Source organism: Pungitius pungitius, chromosome 17, assembly GCF_949316345.1.
Source record: "Pungitius pungitius chromosome 17, fPunPun2.1, whole genome shotgun sequence".
Taxonomy (NCBI): domain Eukaryota; kingdom Metazoa; phylum Chordata; class Actinopteri; order Perciformes; family Gasterosteidae; genus Pungitius; species Pungitius pungitius.
In genome coordinates this window covers 5,351,436-5,373,238 of record NC_084916.1, presented here as the reverse complement: position 1 = coordinate 5,373,238, position 21,803 = coordinate 5,351,436, and the positions used below count along the sequence as shown (strand labels likewise).

The 21,803-nt window shown below is 44.9% G+C and overlaps 3 protein-coding genes across 9 annotated transcripts; all 3 read left to right on the top strand.

Moving 5' to 3' along the window:
• The first annotated feature begins 84 nt into the window (after window positions 1-84).
• Window positions 85-9,889, top strand: mgat1b (alpha-1,3-mannosyl-glycoprotein 2-beta-N-acetylglucosaminyltransferase b). Of its 7 annotated transcripts, none has more exons than XM_037473437.2 (4): window positions 332-412; window positions 1,774-1,927; window positions 3,669-4,803; window positions 7,610-9,889. In XM_037473437.2, the coding sequence occupies exons 3-4, from the start codon at window positions 3,964-3,966 to the stop codon at window positions 8,309-8,311; spliced, it is 1,542 nt and encodes a 513-aa protein (XP_037329334.1). In that variant the 5' UTR covers window positions 332-412; window positions 1,774-1,927; window positions 3,669-3,963; the 3' UTR covers window positions 8,312-9,889. The 7 variants fall into 7 exon arrangements, with proteins under 7 accessions (XP_037329339.1, XP_037329338.1, XP_037329334.1 ...); XM_037473438.2 differs by having other exon boundaries at window positions 347-408; XM_037473440.2 differs by having other exon boundaries at window positions 369-408; window positions 1,792-1,927.
• Window positions 9,890-10,862: 973 nt separating this feature from the next.
• On the top strand, window positions 10,863-12,652 carry polr1h (RNA polymerase I subunit H). The gene is made up of 5 exons (XM_037473566.2): window positions 10,863-11,014; window positions 11,278-11,452; window positions 11,712-11,815; window positions 11,979-12,088; window positions 12,181-12,652. The coding sequence occupies exons 2-5, from the start codon at window positions 11,335-11,337 to the stop codon at window positions 12,203-12,205; spliced, it is 357 nt and encodes a 118-aa protein (XP_037329463.1). The 5' UTR covers window positions 10,863-11,014; window positions 11,278-11,334; the 3' UTR covers window positions 12,206-12,652.
• A 653-nt stretch (window positions 12,653-13,305) lies between these two features.
• On the top strand, window positions 13,306-20,576 carry gtf2h4 (general transcription factor IIH, polypeptide 4). The gene is made up of 14 exons (XM_037473444.2): window positions 13,306-13,436; window positions 13,695-13,813; window positions 13,889-13,993; window positions 14,525-14,656; window positions 14,810-14,995; window positions 15,679-15,787; window positions 16,604-16,672; window positions 16,780-16,863; window positions 17,932-18,100; window positions 18,266-18,396; window positions 19,139-19,186; window positions 19,266-19,344; window positions 19,890-19,951; window positions 20,354-20,576. Exons 2-14 carry the CDS (start codon window positions 13,698-13,700, stop codon window positions 20,465-20,467), a joined length of 1,404 nt encoding a protein of 467 aa, XP_037329341.2. The 5' UTR covers window positions 13,306-13,436; window positions 13,695-13,697; the 3' UTR covers window positions 20,468-20,576.
• Window positions 20,577-21,803: the final 1,227 nt, after the last annotated feature.

Here is a 21,803-nt window from a genome sequence, read left to right as displayed (position 1 = left end):
CAGCGCGGCGTGCGCAGCGTGCGCGGGGTTTCACTAGCAGAATCGCTCCAAAGAGGACTGAACCCTCACGGCTGGGTTCCGTGTCCATAGGCTGCCGCTGACCCACTATGCGCAGCGTGGACACTTCACCACGTGTTTGCTGCTTTACGGTCTTGGAGGCCTCGCGTGCAGCGGCTCACTGGCTTCCCACAGCGGGGTCCTGCGACCTCTCCGCCGGCTGCTACTCGGTCCGATGCCTCAGTAAGGTCACCTGTCTGCCGCAGGCTCCTCTGTGCGCTCCTACCAGCCCGCTCCACGTTGTCTACCGGGAGGAGGCGCGGGGGGGGGGGGGGTTAGGAAGAAGAGGCTTGAGCTGCAGCTGGTGCGCTCAGTGAGCACAGCAGCAGCAGCAGCTCGGAGGGACGACCTGTGGGTAACGTGTCTACTTTTGCACTTTCTAGTCACGCGCTGCGGACTTCACTTTTAGTCACGTGTGACTCTTGGACATTTGTTCTGTTCTACCTGAATGGAACAGTGTAGTGTTACTGCTTTAGTCCCTCGTATTAGCTTTAGTCCACTCGTGGGGAGTGATACTGACTCCAATGGCTGCATTGTGTATCGGCACATGATCAAATGGAATATTAATTCCTTGTTTGACCACTTTTTTGAAGCACAAAAAGTTGTGGTCTTATATTGTAATTTTACCCGATTTATATCACAAGTAGTTTTTAAAACTAACATTTTATTTCCATAGTCTAGTGTTTCATTACAGCTGAGTAATTCAACACTGGTATCGGTATTTAATAAGGCCAGGTACCTTCTAAGTGTGTGTTCATCAGTGTACTGAGTTTGGTTCACTTTTCAGAGCCACATAGTGGGAACTGTCCGTCTTTCTGGAAATGGCCACGTAGAATAAGGTTATAGTTGACGGTATTAGTGAGGATGTTTGTGGGTCGTTTTATGAGAACTCATATTCTATGTCTGTTTTCAAATTCAGAAGTCATGTCCATTTTTTGTTTAAGCTTTAAATTCCTGCTTATTGTTTGTGGACAACTCTTGTGAGTAAATTTGTAGAAAACATTTTCATGTCTGGACCTGCGAACTAAAAAACGTTTCAATTTATCAGGCAATATTGTAGGATCTGCTTATGTTCGGTCAAACCGAGAAGCACTTAACCCTCGTACTTATTTTTTGTTTAATGTTCCAAATATGACGTATATAAAGTATTATGAACAACAGTTTTTGACTCATCTTAGAATTCTAAAAAGGAATTTGGGTATGTTTGATCATCCCAAAGCCCAATCCCCCTGGCCCTAAATCCTAGCATATGGGTGGTGGGGTTGATTCTTCATAGCCTGATGCAAATATGAAGATAAACCGTGCTGGTAGAGGTAAACATGCAGAGCATTGATGAGAGTGATCAGTGTTTGTTTCTAGTCAAATATCCCCACTACAGGATTATTGCACGGCTATATTTATCAGCTGTAATTGGTTTAGGTTTCTAATTCTGAGGATCTCCTGTGGAGCAGTCAGTGTGACCTTCCTCCCTCACTACGTCCCTCCATCTGTTTGGACAGAAGCCCACCTTCACTATCACACACCCCTTGACCCTGGGCTGGAGGGATGTGCAAACATTTCCACATTTGTACGGGGGCATGTTTGTTCATCGGCAGTTGGACTTTGTTCTGTAAAAAGTCAGACTCTTTCTTCAATATAAAGGTTATTTAAATAGTATGTAAATGTCAGACAACTAAATTACAAAACAAGTTTCTCACTTGCTTCTCATGTCATCAGAGATGTAAATGTCTTTAGTGTCTACATTGACCAGCCATGTCAGCGTGGTCCCAGGAGAAGCTACATGGCTCACTAGCCAGCCGCCGTCCCCCGGCTTACTGGATCCAACAAAAAGGAAGCGCCGTGACTCCTCTTATCCGCTGATCCTCGTCAGGTCCGTCTAATTAATCACAAAGAAAGTTATTTACCAGTGCACTTATTTCAAATATGAATACCAACAAAATAAATATTATGTTTTGTAAAAAATATTGAAAGTATGGCTCCAACAGGAGACCTTCTCAGCTAGTGTGCGTGCTTGTGGTCCATCTGGTATGCATCACTTCAGAGGAAGTGTGCACAAAGAGGGTTAGCTTGGCCACCTGTTGAAAAGTGTAAAAACATTTGCGGTTCACTATGAAACTGTCCAAATAAAAGAGCCTTTGGCCGGCTGCCATTGTCTTAGTAATTGGTGGGAAACACTGATCCAGCTCCCATCTTGTCCACAAGTTTCTTTCCCCTCTCTGGGTGGACCGCCACTTACATTGGAATACTCTATTTCAGTCTTCATTCAGGAGCACATGAGTGTGTTTCCCACATCCCAAAGTGATTTCTTCAGCTGGAGCAGGGGCAACCAGAGAAACTGGTTTACGCGTTGTGTTGTAGTTAAGGGGTCAGACTACTAGGGATGTGAATTATGCTCCTGTGCCGAGTCAGCATTTTCATCCAAGTCGTTGGTAGGCACAACAAAATGGCACTAAGGGCCCATTTGTGCCTTCAGTCTAGAACAGTACCTTAACAGAATCTGAACATGAATGCTCATGATCAGCGCAAAGCTCTTTGATATCTTTGTCCACACCTTGTTCAGTGAAAACTACCAATACATGCAGATAAGCAGGACATCCTGTTTGACATAATGCAGGGGTCCCCGACCTTTTTCCCTCAGGGACCGTTTCCTTGTTAGACAATATTTTGCGGACCGGCCTTGGAGGTGTGGCATACAAACACTACAAAATACGCTTTTATTTTAGGGTTGGTTGGTTGGTGGTCGGGGACCCTGCCTTACTGAGCAGGTTAAGTGCACTTCTGAAGAGGAATGGAACACCGTTAGGTGTGTCTTATGAAGCAGATGTGATGTCTACAATGGGACAAACCTGATAGCACCATGAACAGGAAGAGATGCAATGGCCACAATAATAATATATCATTACAATGGCAGAGTTATTGTTACAAAAAGCTTACTCGACACAGGTGTAAAATCATTAAAGAGCTACTATGGAGTGGTTTGGGCAGTAGTCGCTCTGCCTCCCTGTATGCGCGGAACTACCATGCAAAAGAAACTTGGAAAAAGAATGGATCTCTAGATGTGCAAAGCCATGTGTAGCAACATATTGGCTCATGGGGGTCAATACTTGTGCAACGTTTTGTTCTCATTATTGTTTGTGTCACGTTAAAAGGAATTTTGCACCTGCAAAGCACTAAATGTGCTGATCACATGTGGTAAAGTCGATTTAAGTCTATATGCATTCCAATTTGTAACGCCATAAACAGGGAAAACGCAACAATCAAATATTATGTATTAAGTATTATTTTCCTCTGCTCATCTAAAAACAAGATACATGTGTGCTTATTTGATTACAAATACAGATGTAGTCACTTCTAGGAAAAAGCCAAATGTATTTGGCTCAAGTAAAATGTAATATCTTCGCCCTACTTTCGTAAGTCTAATCTACTTTGAATGATTTGACAATCCAACACACATGTACATAAGAGGCAATGATACAGTTGCTGCCTTTGCTGACAGTGTCTCGTCTCTCTTTCAAGTGTCCAGTGCTTTCATGGAAAGTGCTTTTCTTACTGTTCAGTTAAATGAGCTGTGTTCATTCTGTTGATTCTTTGTTCTGCTCTTCTGTTTTCAGGAGGATGGCCAAAGGGTAATGTCCAAGAAGTCCCTTCACCAACACCCACAGTGACCCCACTTCCCCCTTTTTTAATTCTCCTCGGCACTTGTGAAACCTCCCATCGCCTGACTGACTTTGTGTCCCATCTCAGACAATGTCCCAATCCTCCTCCTGACAGCCTCTCAACCAAAACATAGGATGACTCTCCAAAAAAATCAAATGTGATCAGATCTAACCTTGTGGGATTGCCTGTTGGAGTTTGACTTTGTTCCCTACCTGCAGCCTCCACAAGCACTTCTTGGGTCATTGGGCCATGGTTCGCAAGAAGGGTTCTCTTATACTATGCGGTGCTTTCCTCTTTGTGGCCTGGAATGCTTTGCTTCTACTTTATCTTTGGGGTCGTCCTCCTATCGGCCGCCTCGGAGAAGGTGTTGGAGCAGAACCAGGAGGAAAGGACGAGTGGGCCTTGGGAAGAGGGAAAGGAGGCCGAGTCAACCTGGCCGCAGAGGTAATCAGGCTGGCAGAGGAGGTTGAAATTCAGCTCGAGACCCAGAAAGAGCTACTGAAGCAGATTGAAAGTCACCGGGCATCGTGGGCTCGGCAGAACGACGTCGGGAAAAGAGAAACCGAGGATGCAAAAGAAGTCCAACAAGAGGTTGTCCACCAGCCCTCAACCCCTCCACTCCCTCTCAAAGAAAACCCCCCACCAGAGCCTGTTCATACAGTGTCTTCACACACTGCGGTACACATGCATCAGGTCATCAGCATAAAGGAAGACGTTGCTCAGAGCAACGAGTTGCCGACTTCTGTTGCCAATCCGGAAGTTGTCATTCCCGTTTTAGTCATTGCTTGTGACAGAGTGACGGTAAAACGGAGCCTCGACAGACTAATCCAGTACCGGCCCTCCCCAGCACTCTATCCAATCATCGTCAGCCAAGACTGCGGCCACGCAGAGACGGCTCGAGTGATTGGCTCGTATGGGGATCAAGTGACACACATTAAACAACCGGACCTGTCTGACATCAGAGTTCGACCAGAGCACAGGAAGTTCCAGGGCTACTACAAAATTGCCCGACATTACCACTGGGCGCTCAACCAGGTGTTCAACACCTTCTCCCATTCCACTGTGGTCATAGTGGAGGATGACCTGGAGGTGAGTGCTGTCAGCTATGTGTCAATTGAATGTCTGTACATACTACGATGGTTCATGGATGTAGTGTTGACCGACAGCTGTTCGGCAATGCAGCGAGAATAACGGAGCAGCAGCTTGAAGGGAATAATCCAAGTTACTGACGAGACGCTGAAGAGATCACTTTATCTTGTCTATAGATTGGAGCACTTTACAAACTAGCACCTCTTCAGCAGGTCATTGTATGCTAACCATATCCAGCACTCCATATTCATACACACATTCATTTGCTCATTGTACTGTTGATCTAAAAATATACTAGTACCTCCAGGGTGGGTTAAAGTACTTCTTTGATTTGGTCCAACTCACTGAGACTGGTCCAACAGTAGAGTGCTTCAGAAAAGTTTAACAGACCTCGATGACATCTGTTTAAAGTTAGTAAAACATGCAGATACACGTGTTTTAAATTTGGTCTGCTGCAGCTTTACTGTGTTTACAATGACCAATGGATTAAAAAAGACTGCAGCGTTCCATTGCAAGTTTCTGTGCTTTTATTGTGCTCCTAAAGTTCAAAGACGTTTGGCTGTGCAGGATCAGTGACTCAGTGTATCAGTCCAGGTCACACAGGGACTTTGTAATCATGCTGTGTCTGGTGAGCTCGGCAGTTTACAAGATGTTTGATGGCCTTTCCATTGCCAAAGCGTAATTACATTTGGCTTCTATTCAAATGTGGGTTAATGATAGCGCAGGTCACACTGGTTCCATGATGGCCTCAAGTGTTCACCGAAGAAAAACTCCTCAATATGGGCCACGCAGCATGACTAAGTGATGACTGCACTCTCACCAGGAGTGGATTCCAGTCGCATCCTTCACTATGTGGGGCTCCGTGTGTTCTGGATCACAGACTGTTTCTTCCTCAGAGTTGGTTTTAAGTCCAATATGAAACCCTTAACACTTAAATTGTCCTATTTTAACGGTGGAGTGGCGTGGTCGATATGGTCCACGGGGGGGGGGGGGGTGAAGCGGAACCACCACGGACCAAGGTTTTTTGTGTGTGTGTGTGTGTGTGTGTGTGTGTGTGTGTGTGTCACACGGGGAAACCGGAGAGTTTGCAGCTCCACCATTGGTTCATTAAGGGCAGGATTCTGTGGCACTCCGTTTCCTTCTCAGACAGTCACATTAGTTGCCCGTAACTGGCACCTGTCTCTCTGAGCTTGGTAAAAAAGTGCAACTAACGATTATTTTTGTAATGGACTAATCTATCTGCTATTTTTTGGATCAGTCGACTAGTAAAACAGTTATTTACCACAGTGTAGGAGTGTAGAACCAAACAAAGATGAAGTATTTTGAAATTCAAATGTATTTGAGTAACAGGTTAATACAAATCATAATAAATACATTGAATAGTAATGCCAAATGTAGGTGTAAATATACGTTTAAAAGTAAAGAGAGTGCAAATAAAGTTCTAAAAGTAACTCAAATGATCAATAAAGTCTTTGCAAGTGACGAGCATGTTGCGGATGTTCTCTGTCCAGACTCCTTCATCTGAGGCGGCACAAGCCTTTGCTTAGTACTAAAAGAGACAAAAACAGGGCTTTAATCGTCACGTTATAGACTTTGGTAAGTTGGTATTGTGCTATAGTAGAGCTCTCGTAGTTGTGTTACAATTTTGTTCCACAATCTTGTGTTTTGAAGAGTTTGAAGTGGAGGCTAACGTTAACTATTCAGAACAAACTAAAAGACAGGCTGATTTACTACATTGCATTTAACATAATAGCATTAGCGTCGTCCACGAGACGTTTGGTTGTCCCACATGTCAGTGTAAACCTTACGATAAGCTAACAAGGCTACTGTAGTTAGCTAAACTTACCACGAGACGTGGGGGCTCCAGCACGTTTTCTGTTTTTTCCGTTCTTTTTTTCGTTTTAATGCTCTTATCGACATGGAAAAGTGGATTGGCTTGGTTTATGCAAATGTTTTATTTTGAAAAACAACATTGCCAAACAGTGCGGTACAAAATAAAAAGTGCATATTTCAGGTTAACAAGGACTCGGCCTGTAGTGCACTCAAACCATGGCTTAATACTTACTTAAAAGTTTGCTGTGAACAAAGCAGTCAGGCCTTTGATTTCAGAAACAATGAACCGTAACAGTAAAGTTACCAATAAAAGGTAAACTACTACTGCTTTGCTTTCAGCAGATACTCAACAGACAAACCTGTTGACATTTTCAGACATCCACACCCCCTCCCCCCCCCCCAAAATAAATAAAACGGGTAAAATGGGTTTGCAGTAACGTCGTAAATAACGCGTTTAACTGACAGCACACATTTTTACATTACAAAGATATGAGTAAATGCAGTGCAAGCATTAAACAAGCCCCCCTGATAAAGAGCAGTTTCCAGTTTTTGTTTCTGAATTGTTTGCATAAAAACTTTGAACAATCGGTTTAAAAGAACAACTCCTGCTGATCTCATGTGGGGTTTGTTTTTGAAGTTCTCCTTGTAATAACATGAGCTGGGAACATGCTGACGTCCCTAAAAGGAAGTAGGAAACCCAGGTCCCTCCTTCAACTCTGACCCACTGTGCTTGTTGTATTTGTGCTTGTGTTCTCAGTTTTTGGGCCTAAAGCTTGTTCAGTGCAATATTATGAATCATGATTAAAAACAACGGACCCAGTTATTTTTTTTTAATGCTGTTCTGTGCTAATTAGAGTTGAATTACACGTTTTAAAATGATAGCCGAGCATATAAGTGTAACGAGGCTTTCTGATCTAAGACTGTGTTTCTGAAGCAAACGCTCACCACTGTGCTTCTTTCTCTTTCATTTAAGGTGGCTCCGGACTTCTTTGAGTACTTCCGAGCCCTGTACCCGATATTGCGAGCGGACCCCACCCTGTGGTGCGTTTCTGCGTGGAACGATAACGGCAGAGACGCCTTGGTGGACCCATCCAGAGCCGAGCTCCTCTACAGAACAGACTTCTTCCCCGGTCTGGGCTGGATGCTGCTGAAGGAGATGTGGAATGAACTAGAGCCCAAGTGGCCCTCGGCCTTCTGGGACGACTGGATGCGTCAACCAGAGCAACGCAAGGACCGCTCCTGCATCCGACCCGAAATCTCCCGGACGATGACCTTTGGCCGGAAAGGCGTCAGTTTAGGTCAATTCTTTGACCAGTACCTTCGCTATATTAAGCTCAACACTAAATTTGTGCCTTTTACCAAACAAGATTTGTCTTATTTGTTGAAAGAGAAGTATGATGAAAACTTTATAAAGGAAATTTATGGCACCCATCTGGTGAGGATTGAGGATCTGCAACAAGGGGGCGGTTTAAAAGGCCCTGCCCCGTACAGGGTGCAGTACTCGACCCGGGACAGCTTTAAAGTCTTTGCTCGAAATCTAGGGGTGATGGATGACTTGAAATCTGGAGTTCCTCGTACAGGTTACAGGGGCGTGGTGAATTTCCTGTACCGGGGGCAACGGGTGTTCTTGGCTCCACCCGAGGGCTGGACGAAGTATGACGTCAGCTGGAGCTGAGAGAAGGTTTCAGACTCTGTGAAGGGTGTTGAAGAGGGGGGGGACACACACCTCTCAGACCAAAGAATAGCAGCAGACACACGAAGGAACTAAAGCGGCACCGATGGGCGAGGACAGCAAGTGTGGAGCCAGACCTGCTTGTTACGAAATGCTTATTCAGCAACACATGCGTCACAAAGAGAACACACACTCTGCTTCACAACAGCTAGTGGCAATGGGTACTGGCCAAGGGTTACCTCACATTCATTAGCCAATTGGAAAAGCTAGTAGGAAACCTCTGTGTTTCAGTGTCTGAGGCCAAACGCGAGAACTGGTTCATCTTTTCACTGTCAGCAAGTCGGTTAAAGTTGAAATTGATTCAGCTCTTTAGATGATCTTACTTTTCACCTGGCTAATTACAGGCAGTTTGAGCAACATGAGAAGCTTGCCTTAACGTTTCATAGGGAATACAAAAGCTCACCGTATAAACTCGGCTGCTGGTTAATATTAAACACATTATTTCACTGCGTTTGAACTGAAAGGAAAATAGCAAATGTACAGAAAGCAGGAAGTGCAGCTGGAGCGAGGCATGTTCTTTGATCCAACAAACTTCTGTCAGACATGGTCTGTTGAGGTGGTCAGGATGGACAGGAGACCTTCTAGGATTCCTGTCCACCAATAAGCAGGGAAGACATGACCTGCTGTGTGTTGCCTGTAAAAGAAGAGTGCGTTCTTTCCAGAAGACATCCTTCCATCAGCTGACTTGGCTTTACTTTGTCTAAACACTATGTGCGCACATACAAGGTCTCAGTCAGCCCAAACATCACTAGGTTTTCTTTTGGAAGCTTAGGAAATAATGGGAGGGAGTTGTAGGTGCCAGAAAGTAAAAACACCAAATACCTGATGTATATAGGTGCTGCTGAACACGGCCTGGGAAGCAGTGGGAGGACGAAGCACAACGCCAGTTAAAGCAGAGAGATGATCTCATGCCTCTAACTCCGTTGGGTGGACTTGATTGAAATACACTGGTGTGCGCTTTGTTAGTAGCATACTGAGGCCTTCACAATGGAAGGCCTCATGTTTCTTACTCCTTTCTTTTGTATTTAATGTTTCTGAGGTTAAACCTTATCAGTGTGACGGACGGAGATAATGTGTTTCTAGAAGGAAATAGTAAATATCAAGGATTGAACTTTTGGTAATGCTCTTTTGAGTTTGTTTAATTGTCTTGAACTTGAAGTTCAAACAAGTTTGCAGTCTACAGTGCTGGCTGCTTGTGATCCCGAAGCCATGATACAAGTAACACAACATGTCATGTCATCTTGGGTTTGTTTGAAGAACCACTGATTGTTCCAACCGTCTGGTTTCCACAACAAGAAGGCTGTGCAGTTGCTGGAGTGATTTTTACTGTACTGTACTTTGCTTTGGGAGATTATCCACAGCTCAATTCTCATTTCTATGGTGATGTGTAAAGCCACTGCCTGGTGTTTATAACTTCAATACTATATAAATAAAATCAACTATTTTAATTGTGTGTGTGTATCATGAGAACTGGTTGGAATACTTCATCGGTTGGTTACTGCATCAGGAAGTATGTCCTACTTTTTTTAAATGACAAAATCCAACCTTTTTTCAAACCCTTTAACTGGATGCGTTCTTCACAATCAAGACCGTCTGAAAAACCACAGCAGCCAAGTAAATGTCAGCTAACATTTGATGTGTCTGGTTCATGAGTAATCCTGCTTCAATGGCAACATGACGGTAAAACAACAGTCGATGCAACTCCGAGATAAAATGATTGAAAAGTTTTAGTCACAAGATGGGTACCAAAATCTTTCCGACTCCATTATCTAACTGAGTTCAGTTGAATCCGTCATTATTTATTTTGCAGGTATAATTCACAACATTCTACTATAAATGAGCCAGAGGCTAATTTAGGCACCTGAAATATTTAGCTGTCAGACTAGATGCTGTGTTTGTGAAAACTAAGCACTGCGCATGACCACAAAGCACCATCTCCACCGTAAAGCATGGTGGTGGCAGCATCAGGCCCTGGAAGGCTCGTACAGGGAGCATGAATGCAGAAAAAAAAGACCAAATCCTGGAGGATAACGTACCTGCAAAAAAATTGCAAATGTAAAGTTATGAGTGAGATGAGGAGAGATGGTGATCTCATGATCTTCACAATAAAACATTTGACGTTGATGTGACTTGTCGAGTCTTGGCCAATCAGTGATGAAATGTCTACTACGTCTTAATTTCCATCTGTGATCTTAATTAGATCAGTTTAGTTATGTTTTGGTTAGAACAATATAAAGGCCGTTGTTATAAAAGCTTAAACAACTTGGATTTTGCGATGTTTGTTTAGGAAAATGAAACTGCACCCAGCCTAATTTGTGTTATAAATCACTCTACATTGGCTCACTTTTTGGATTACACTGAACCGGCTGTCGTGTCGTGTGAAAATCCTTTTTTTGGTGCATATTGTTGTAAAAAAAAGGACAATTGTACAGACCATGACAACCATGTATAAAAGCATCAAAAGGACATGGCTCTGAATCGTAGGAACAGGCAGCCTCGGAGCGCCCAGTGACGTCAGAGGAGGCGACGGAGAGGAGTCGCAGGACCCGTGGTGTGAGACTGGGCTGCGGGGCTCTGACCGAACTCCGCGCTACGTCAGCCACTCTCGGACTTTCCGCGGAACCCTGCGTCCATACGTTAAAGCGGGTGAGTAAAGTCAACCAACTTGTGTTCTATAACCAATGTGATTTACATGGTTTACATTGGCGCTAGTTCCTTCCACATGTGAAGCGACGTGCATTTAGTGCTCTCCAGTGCCGGTATCATGATGTAGCTCTGAAGGCAAGTCGTTGAATCCTGAGGACTTTAAAAGCGCGACATGAACTCGTGCCTGGTGTAAACCTATCAATACGTGCTGCTTTTACACCAAGGACTAAGTTAACTAACGTGAGTTGTGCTGATGTTTCCAGCTGCGCGCGTAACAGGCCCCATCCCACGAACACGCGGACGCCCGTGTCTTCACCCAGATGGCGTATTTTGGTGGCGATCCCAATTTCTGCTCTCAGTGTGGGAACGTGCTGCCTCTTCCGGGGATACAAGACGTCGTGCGCTGCCCCCGCTGCTCCTTCTGCATCCCGGGATCAGGTAGAGCTGCCCGGCCACCTGTCTCCTCTAGACCCCCTGAAGGAGCCTTCAGCACAGTAACCCTGGAATAATACTTCCTCAGTATTGATGCAACCAAAGTTTGGCTGATCTGCCTCCCAGTGACTATCTGTAGAATGAATCGTACTCTTTACATATTTTCTTGCATTCCTAGCCCCTACAAGGTGTAATATCGTACGTTGTTGCCTTGATGGCACAGATTTGCATTGATTATCACACACACATGTATCTGATCCCCTAGAGTTCTCAGGCCGGGAGATCCGCTCTACTCTCGTGTTGAACCCAGAGAAGCAGTCGTCGTTGGCTCTGAAGGACGAGGAGGACGCTGAACTGAAGGGACCAGTGGTGAGAGCAGCTGCTCGCTGTGTGTGATCGCTGTGTCTGTGTGATCGCTGTGTCTGTGTGATCGTTGTGTCTGTGTGATCGTTGTGTGTCTATGTGATCGTTGTGTGTGTGATCATTGTGTGTGACTGTTCAGCGTATTAATGAAGCTCCCTGCTCCGTGTAGATTGACAGACGCTGCCCTCGTTGCAATAAAGAGGGAATGGTTTACCACACCAGGCAGATGAGATCTGCAGATGAAGGACAGACTGTCTTCTTCACCTGCACACACTGCAGGTAATCCATATGGTGGCATTTTCTATGTTCATTTGAATATCAAGTGCTTCTGTGTGATCTTTTGCTGATCATTTTGATTTTGGGTGTTACAGGTTCCAAGAGAAGGAAGATTCCTGAGAAGACGTTAAACTCCATTCGTGGTTGTGTCCCCATGTCACTCTTTTGGATGCTTCCCAACACATGGATTGTCAATCTTGGACTGGGCTCTTGCCCTTTGGTTTAGCTAATGACACTGCTGAGCTTCTTACCTCCTGTTGTGGCAGTGTAATACACCTCATTAGTGGTTTATTTATTATAATTCCATTACACGGTAAGTTTTCACTATCTGTCTTTACTTGATATGTACACTGGGTGGTGCTGTTCTTGGGTCCTGTGCTGACTGGTCATTATTGACAGCAGGTGTTGGACCCCGGAAAGTGAAAGGGTTTTGACCTTTGACCGCTGTCTCAGTAAGGGGGAGTCGGCTCCACTGTGAACAAAAGGAGTATCTGTACAATAGCAGAACCAAATAAACTAAAACCAACAGCAAAGTGAACGTGTCGTGGATTATGTCTACGATCAAACAAAACACAGAGTTAATTGAGGCTGACACCAGCAGTAGGGACATTAAACATCAATTCATTACACTTCTACACTCCAGTTCTCTAATCTGCCACTGAATCAACTTCTCATCACTCTGGAGGAGACATTCAACAAATGAAATCAAGCTAGCTTGTTTATGACGCACACTTTTAAGAAGTTATGGTTTTGAATAGTATATGTATGGACATATGGAAAAACTTCACTCAAGTGCTGAGGTAGACACCATTTCTGCATTATCGGGGAAAGTAACATGGCCACCAGAGGGTGGTTGCACCAAACTACTGTTGCACTCTTACAAGTTTCATGCTTTTATGACTCTTTCACACATCACCTGGACAATGCTCTTTTAGCTCAACACCTGGAGACACAACGGAAACATTTTGGGGGTTATGGACTGTACTTTGTTTTCAACATCACAAATTCCCATTCAGAATTAGCAGCGTGTTGACATCTTACTTGGCACGTGTGTTCTAGTTGGTTTATTTATATGGGTTTACTATCGCGGTTGAATCTGAACTGAGGGCTCAAACAGACACGCTGGATTCAGGTTCATGAACCGGACAGCAGGTGGCGCTGCGAAGCCCTTCGACTCGTCCCACGACTTGAAAACCGCTGAAGAAGAAGGTGACCAATGAGGAAGCTCGTATTAAAGTCACGTGACCTGAAACCATGGCTCCACCAAGAACGCGATGTGCAGAATGAACAACGATGCTGTTCTTTTGTACTTTCCAATAGCGATACTGTGAGGACTACTGCTGCATTCACGGTAAATAATGCACCGACGCGCACGTGCTTACAAGCTGATACAACAAAAGTCGCTGTGTCGTGTCTGTTGTACATTTAACACAACATCTCGCAGTGGGCTGTTAACACACTGGCTCACTAAATAAAGTTCCGGTTTACGAATAAGAACACAAACCTCTTGTCTGTTATTCTGTCACTCTGACGTAACGTTAGGCGCTGACCTGAGCTGTCGATTCGATGAACGACGTCACTAATGGGGACATTCTGCTTTATTTGCTAGATAATGAAGCTTCGCGTCCAGTTGCAGTGTAAGAATTTGCATGAATACCTGAGAGAGCTGAGTCCAGACATTTTGGATCGGCTGTACAACCATCCGGCCACATGTCTGGCTGTGTACAGGTGAAGCGCTGTCCCACATCTCTCGCTGGTTGTCCTGGTGTTGTGTCCTTTGACCCGCTGTCTCATCTTTCACAGGGAACTCCCCTCTCTGGCCAAGAATTATGTGATGCGTATGCTGTTCCTGGATCAGCCTCTCCCCCAGGCAGCGCTGGCGTTGTGGGTGAAGGTAGACAGTCAGAAGTAAGTCCCGTCTGTTGTGTCTTCATCACTCTTCCATTTGGATTCGCCTCTGCAACACTGTAACACGTGTCGCTGTGGAGTTTGATTTGTGCTGATTGGTTCGCTCAGGGCCGAGTGGTGCAGATCTGCTCGTCACTCACAAGCAAAGGGAGGAAGACTTCAGTGATAACTGCAACCCTTTTTAACCCAGCTACCAATGAGCTGTGGCCTTTCATTGGTTTTCATCAGACGTACAATCCCAGCAATATAAAACTTTGCAAAAGAAATGAACTTCCATAAAAAAATAATCGGAAGGAAACCTTATCCCTCTTGGGATGGACAGCAACGGGACAGATGTGATGAGTAGAGAATGAACAACGTAGATACAGAAATGTTTCATACTTGTCTTAGTGGGGCGGTTGTAGCTCAGTAGAGAGCAGAGTCACGTTATTTTACCATTTACTTACGTGGGACAGAAACTGGCTCACTCATTTCAGATAACAAGCATTGGAGTTCACTGTAGCTTTTTTTGTCTTTGGTGTCTCCCTGCAGGGATCATGATGAATGTGTGTCGGTGTTGGCGGGACTCCGCCTCTGGCACAGTCAGCAGCTGCAGGGAGGTCTGCAGGGATATATTTTAAATCCAGTGTTCAAAGACAACCTGAGGATTGCTCTGCTGGGCGGGTAGGTGTGCACCTTGTCCTCACTCCGCACGTGCACGTGGCAGTGGAGATGTAGTAGAAGCTCACGTCCTCGGTGTGGTTACCAAAATGTTAGTGCCACCTCAAAGTGTCTGTGGTGGTAGCTGAGTGTAACAGTGAAGCCTGTCGCACACAGGGGCAAAGCCTGGGCAGACGAGGGCAGCACTCTGGGTCCTGACCGCCATGCACGGGACATTGAGAGCCTGGACCGCTACGCCATGGAGCGCTGGGAGGTCATCCTGCATTTCATGGTGGGCTCTCCCTGTGCTGCTGTCAGTCAGGACCTGGCTCAGCTGCTGGTCCAAGCAGGCCTCATGAAAAGGTACAAGGTTTCTCTCTTCACTTATGTTTGTCTTTGTTATCCCACTGTTTTCATATAAATATTAATGATGCCGTAGAAGTTCATAGTAATAACAATCACTTGGGAAACAGTACAGTACAGCGTGCCCATGATGCACCACTCACCTCTCCATGCAAACCCACAACAGAGGGAATATGTTGTGAATGTGACCATTTCTCTGCAGCTTTAACATCAAATCAAGGGACTGTTAGCAAAGGTCATTTCACATGGTGATCATAAGGTGAAAAAAGGCGATGAGCTTTGCATCGCTTGGCTTACATCCGCAATGACAAACTCACCTGAAGAGTACGTCCTCATCCATTTACATTACATTTAGCTGAGGCTTTTATCCGATGCGACTTACAAGTGCATTCAACCAAAGAGGTAACGGACCCAGAACAACAAGAATCAAGAAAGTACAATTTCTTCCATAAAGAGAGCGTACAAAGTGGCATTGTGAGTGCTATTAAACAGCTACCTAAGCCAGCTTTATCCTGATGTAATTCCTCATTTCACCATTTATGTAGAATTAAAGTAAAAAATCCAGAGAGAAGAATGAACATGATTAAAGTCTGAACTACACGTTAAATAACTGTTGTGTTAGTGCCACAGAAATAGGTCTGAAGCCCACATGTCTCATGCTGTCCTCCATGTTGCCCTGGCAGTGAGGCAGGAGAGGCGCCCTACATCACATCAGCTGGTTTCCAGTTCCTCCTACTGGACACGGCTTCTCAGCTGTGGTACTTCACCCTGCAGTACCTCAAAACCGCTCAGGTATCTGGGGATCATCTGCTTCTATCACCAGACTAACAGCAGGCCAAGAAAACCCAAGCTGTCTGACAGCGTTATTGTGTTGTTCTATGTAGCCACGTGTGTTCACTGGGACACTAACTGGGTAAGCTCACACTTTGCCAGTTGGTTTATTGGCCTGGGTGTGGAGGAGAAGACCAGAACTTGTGTTTTTGTTTGGTTACTATGCCAGAGCCTCAGCAGAGGGCTGCGTCCAACCTGTCCCTGGGATTACACACTGAAGACGCCTCCTGGCTTCTAAAGCATATACAGACCATGCATGTATTACTCACTCTTGTACTCGGCTGGAGAGACAGACGAACGCCTTGTGAGGCGTGAGAGGTTTTAAAAGACGCTGACATATATTAAATGTAACTGCTCCACATTCTGTTGATGGAGTTCACATTTAAATTCTGTCCAGAACACGCTGCAGCCTTCATGGTAAATGGAGGACATCATCTAGTCTAACTTATTTACAGATAGTCAACTGACTATCGGCTGTTCTTTCAGAACTGATGGACCAAGTAGTAGAGACCTTTTTAAGGTTCTGATGGAGAGTGAAAGCTGCAGATCCATTTCTAGGATTACTACTTCCTGCCATACTACCGGCATGAGTGCATCACTGCCATCAAGCGTGTGGAATGAAAATGGTGATGATGGTGTGTATGACTTGACTGAATCAGAGCTCTGGTCAACCTACCAGGTGATCTAATATCAGTCAATGCTGTTTGTTTGAAGCTGACATTCATTTATTTCCTAAGCTGCATTGCTGATATATACTCCATGACTTGTCTCCTGCAGACCAGAGGGATGGACCTGGTGGAGATCTTGTCTTTCTTGTTCCAGCTCAGTTTCTCTACTCTCGGCAGAGTGAGTGTTCTGCCCTTAACGTTGGTTCAATTCCCTGTGTGCTGCAAAGCGACATGACGATGTTAGCGCCTTGCTGTCGTTGACCATGTGTTGCCTGTGGGCCTCAGGATTACTCCGTGGAGGGCATGAGCGACTCATTACTCACCTTCCTGCAGCACCTGCGAGAATTTGGACTCGTCTTCCAGAGGAAGGTGAGTTCCTTAGAATGGGAGGAAGGGTCCACTAACACATGTCCTTCACATGGTCCTCATGGGGCAGCTAGGTCACTGAAAGAGGCAGTGCAGCAACCACCACGTGAAGAGATTAATGGAATTAGTTTCATTATACTGCTTACAGTCAAACAGATTGGTATGCTTCTGAAATGTTAATATGTTGGAATGCTGCTTCAAAATCTTTATCTGTCGCACCGTTTAGCGATCAACAAATTCAGCAGTTTCAAGGGCTTCCAGCAATGACTTTTCAGCCCTCTACTGTTGCATTAATGTACTCGCCATCGGTGTGAAATCGTTCAACTATTATATGCTTGCAAGCATGGAGCAGAGATGACACAAACAAGACCTGCATCAAGCCGACTCAAAAGAGTTCTTCCTTGGTCTTAAAGTTACTCACAAGGTGACAAACATCTGTTTCCACCCCATGAGGAGGGGGGGGGCTAGATCAGCTCCCGCTGGTTACCGCCACATCAAAGAAAGAGATAGCATTGTCATTCATGATTGAAGGCGATGGACGAGAACTCTTGGTTACGCTGAAGCAATAAAACTTCACAACGCGAGTTCCTTGGGAAAATACCCAGATCCTGGTTCACAAGGAACACCGTGTATCAGTTCAAGAGGTCAGACCTTCTGTCCACTTACAACTTCCTCTTAGTTCAGCTGTAGAATCATTCTTCCTCAATCAGCTACAGCCACCATTTGAACTTTAAAATGTTGACAAAACCCTGAACAATAAAAAAAGAGCTTTTTAACATCACTTCAACTTTTTTCAAGTTTTTCAGTTTGAGATTTAGACCCCCGGCCCCGAGACGCTCCCAGGGCGCCTTTACTGTGTGTGGGACGGGTTACATGCAGAGAATCAATTCCCCAAAGGGGATCAATACAGGATTTCTCCTTCTTCTCTCTGATTCACTGCACGTCTTCTGCTATTGATACTAAAGCTACTACTACAACTAATACCACAAATTCATAGCCATTTGTTTGAATTATTTTCTGCAGGAAATGCATGTTCTAGTATTCTGTAATTCTTGTGCTTATTGTCTGCAGAGGAAGTCAAGGCGGTACTACCCCACTAGACTAGCCATAACCCTGGCTGCAGGAGTTACTACCTCCTCCTCCCTCTCCTCCCTCTCCTCCTCCTCCTCCTCCATCTCTGGAGCTGGAGATGCAGGCTTCATCGTGGTAGAAACAAATTATCGTATCTACGCCTACACCGGTACGTATGAACTCTGGAAGCTTTGTGTGCTACATGCCATACAAAGCATATATTTGAAGTCCCTGATAAGTAAGATGACTTTTGTGTCAATTTCTGAATGTTTGTCACAATATCTCTGAGTAGGAGACTGCAACTCACAGAACCTGTACTGACCTGTTCCCTCAGACTCAGAACTTCAGATCGCTCTGGTGGCTCTCTTCAGTGAAATGCTGTATCGCTTCCCCAACGTAGTGGTGGCGCATGTAACCAGGGAGTCGGTGCAACAGGCCATTGCCAACGGCATCACAGCACAACAGGTACTTAATACCCCTTTTCATTACTCACTGTTTATGTGTTGATATTGGGAGTTTGTCCTTAAAAAGACTCAAGCCAGAGAAGCTTCAACTATTTGAACCAGAATGAAAATACTGAAGGATTTATTGACTCGAGGCCAAAAGAACTGCTAGTTATGTTAAATTCATTGAAAGGATGGGTTCACCGTACCTGAAGAAAAAACAAGTGCTCCCCCCATCCTAACCCGCACTGTTCAACATTTCCCCCACTGCAAGATGACAAAGAACAGCATGGACTGATTGGGAGCTGGAGAGGCCAAGAGAGAGAGGGGGGGGGGGGGGGGGGCGCTGGCCTCCATAGGCTGCCTCTTAGGCTCAGCCGTCCAATCACATGCAACACAAAAGAGCAAAACAGGCCACCATATAACAGCCCCCGTCCCCCTCCCCGGGCATTGTCCCAATAAGGCGCAGTCCTAACTGGTTTAAACACAAACAGTTATTACAGGAAGCCAAACCTTTTTGTTGTTCGAGGTCAACAAGTCCACATTGTCTCAAGTATCTTTAATCCTCCTTATATATTCTCCTGTTATATTCATGTACACTATATGCATTGAGCTTTTCTTACAGGTCACATGTGTAAAATATACCTCTGCAGGTGTCTGTTCCAGACAAGAATGTGATTAACAGATCATGTCTGTATGATATGTTATTCAAAGGGACATCAGTCTTCCCCTGAAAACATCCAGTTGTCCTTTTCCTCCTGTAGATTATCCACTTCCTAAGGACCAGAGCTCACCCTATCATGCTCAAACAGGTACATCCAACACTTCCCATCTGTTCACTCTTCATTCTACCAGTTGTGCACTGTCTTAACCTCCTTCTCGCTGCTTCAGACTCCAGTGCTGCCTCCAACTATAACAGATCAGATCCAACTGTGGGAGCTCGAGAGAGATCGGCTGCAGTTCACAGAGGGTAGGTTTATTTTTCAATGTGGGTCGAAGCTGCTCTGTGACTGGATGACAGGCCTGGACTTCTGATCGGCTCCTGTGTCAATGCTTTCATGTTTACCTGTAATCAATGTAGTATCATGCACTAATTCTAACTAAAGCTGTAAAGATCTGCACAACAACTGAGCCATGAGACAAAGCACCTGCACAAAGAAGCTGCAGATATGTGCATTGATCCAAACCACAGTGCACCTCTGGGTGAGATAAGTGAAAAACACAAGGGATATATTTTCCGAGGAAAGGAGGGTCAGTTGATGATTGTATTTGTTCAATCAAATATTGCAGCATTGGGCGTTTACTCACCATTTCTTCTATTTCTGCTGCAATAATACCAAAACCTTTCTTTGTACTTGTGTGTAACAAAAGTAAATGTTTTATAGCACAGCTTTTGAGATTTGTCATCTGTTAATTGATGGAGACATGATTATGTGAGCTTGAAGAGTAATGCGGAGGAGTACCAGCGATGTGTTGACCATTGACCTGTTTGTATGATGTTGATGTTTCCTTCAGGAGTGCTCTATAACCAGTTCCTCTCCCAGGCTGACTTCGAGGTACTCCGAGACAGAGCTCAGGTTAGATTTTATTCCCCATCTCTGTTAACATCTTATATTAAGTTGAATATTATGTGGATCAAATAATTCAGGAACTCTACTGTACACACCAGAAAGCACACATCCACTATAAAAGGTGTACAGTCATTTGTTTGTGTACTTGAAGGAGAATCTTCAGGGAGCACTGTGGTTCATAACGATTTGAGCCTTGGGATTTGTAACTCTGGCCTTCACTTGTATTCATACATGTATTCATTGCTATGTAAAGGAATGTGCCGTCACAAACTATAGATCTGACGTGGCAAAACGCACGGTGCAAAGTCTGAAACCCCAGCAAGGGACAAGGCATGATTCAATGTGAAGCCCCAGTGACAGAGGACCTTTGTTCCTCACACTGTGTCTAATGAAGCCATTGTGGTGCAGGGTCTGGGCTGCCTGGTGTGGCAGGACGTGGCTCACAGGGTGATGGTGGTGTCACCACACGGACACAGTGAGGTCAAGAGGTTCTGGAAACGGCAGAAGACTCCACACACCTAACTACGCTTACTCCACTGATGTCAGGATTGTCTTGTAACAATAGTTCCTTACTGTCAGTGCTGTATGAACGTGGCAATGGTAATTATTTTTTATGTTTTATAAAATAAATAAATAAATAACAAAACCTTTTCACTGCTTCAATTTCTGATTTTCTGATTATGAATAATATATATACTGATATAACAGATTCTCTCTCACACACACACACACACACACACATTCTAATTCCTAGTTCTATAGTATTGGAATGATGAATGTACAGACCCTCCGTTTTGCCCCAGGATAACGTATGGCTGTCAGCGTCAGTCCCTCCCCATAGTGGAATCTAAGAAATTGGCTCCTCTCTTCGTAGGCCCATTTTCTATGTCTCGGGTCGCTAACCCTTCGGCCGTCTGCCTTAAACTGTCATCGTCCATGAAGATCCATCCCACCTTCCACGTCTCCAGAATGGATTAAACCTGTCAAGGACAGCCGGCTTCAGCCCTCCCCCAGGCTCATCGGTGGGCCACACGGTCCGTCGTATGCTCAGATCTCGGTCACAGGGTAGGGGACTGCAATACCTTGTGGACTGGGAGGGCTATGGTCCCGAGGAGCTTTAATGGGTTCCCGCTCGCAACATTTTCAATCTCTTCCCGATCACACTTCCACCAGGCTAATCTGGACCAGCCCTGTGGGACGCCAAGGGCCATTCTTAATTCAATTCAATTCATTTTATTTTGTATAGCTTTACAGTCTGTACACATGCAACATCCTCTGTCCCGAAACCTTCACATCAACACAGGAAAAATTCCCCAAAATATGAAAAAACCCTTCAATGGGGAAAAAAGGGAAGAGGAGGGATCCCTCTCCCGGGATTGACAGACTGCAATGGATGTCATGTGTACAGAATCAACAATGTAAAAGATGTACAATACATTCAATTTCTCTAACAGAAATGATACAAGTAATTGCAAGTAGCAGAACAGTAGCAGGACCACTGCAGGGACAACCACCATCAGATAGAACCACCATCCACAGAGGCTTCTGTGGGGAGGGAGAGCAGAAAGATGTTGGTTTTTGATGACAGTAATATGAATCATATTTAAAGTAATGATGATGGCAGCAGCAGGTGTCAGCAGAGCCATGCCAGGAGTCAGAACCGGGGTCCGCACGAAACTATGATCCACGGAGACCTGCTAGGCGAGAAAGCACAAAGAACTCCCGGAAAGAAGCTGAATTAGTGATGTACATAAATAAAACATGGATGATTGTGGAAGGAGAGAGTGAGAGTGTGAGAGTGAAAGAGGGGCTCGGTGTGTCCTAAGAAGTCCCCCGGCAGTCTCAGCCTAGAGCAGCT

Bases quoted from the DNA above. Each gene is read 5' to 3' on its own strand.
- gtf2h4 (XM_037473444.2), top strand. From the start codon at position 13,698: ATGAAGCTTCGCGTCCAGTTGCAGTGTAAGAATTTGCATGAATACCTG. The intron at 18,101-18,265 runs GTACGTATGAAC...CTGTTCCCTCAG, and splicing joins TCGTATCTACGCCTACACCG to ACTCAGAACTTCAGATCGCT. The intron at 19,187-19,265 runs GTACATCCAACA...TCGCTGCTTCAG, and splicing joins ACCCTATCATGCTCAAACAG to ACTCCAGTGCTGCCTCCAAC.
- polr1h (XM_037473566.2), top strand. From the start codon at position 11,335: ATGGCGTATTTTGGTGGCGATCCCAATTTCTGCTCTCAGTGTGGGAAC. The intron at 11,453-11,711 runs GTAGAGCTGCCC...CTGATCCCCTAG, and splicing joins CTTCTGCATCCCGGGATCAG to AGTTCTCAGGCCGGGAGATC. The intron at 12,089-12,180 runs GTAATCCATATG...TGGGTGTTACAG, and splicing joins TTCACCTGCACACACTGCAG to GTTCCAAGAGAAGGAAGATT.
- mgat1b (XM_037473442.2), top strand. From the start codon at position 3,964: ATGGTTCGCAAGAAGGGTTCTCTTATACTATGCGGTGCTTTCCTCTTT. The intron at 4,804-7,609 runs GTGAGTGCTGTC...CTTTCATTTAAG, and splicing joins TAGTGGAGGATGACCTGGAG to GTGGCTCCGGACTTCTTTGA.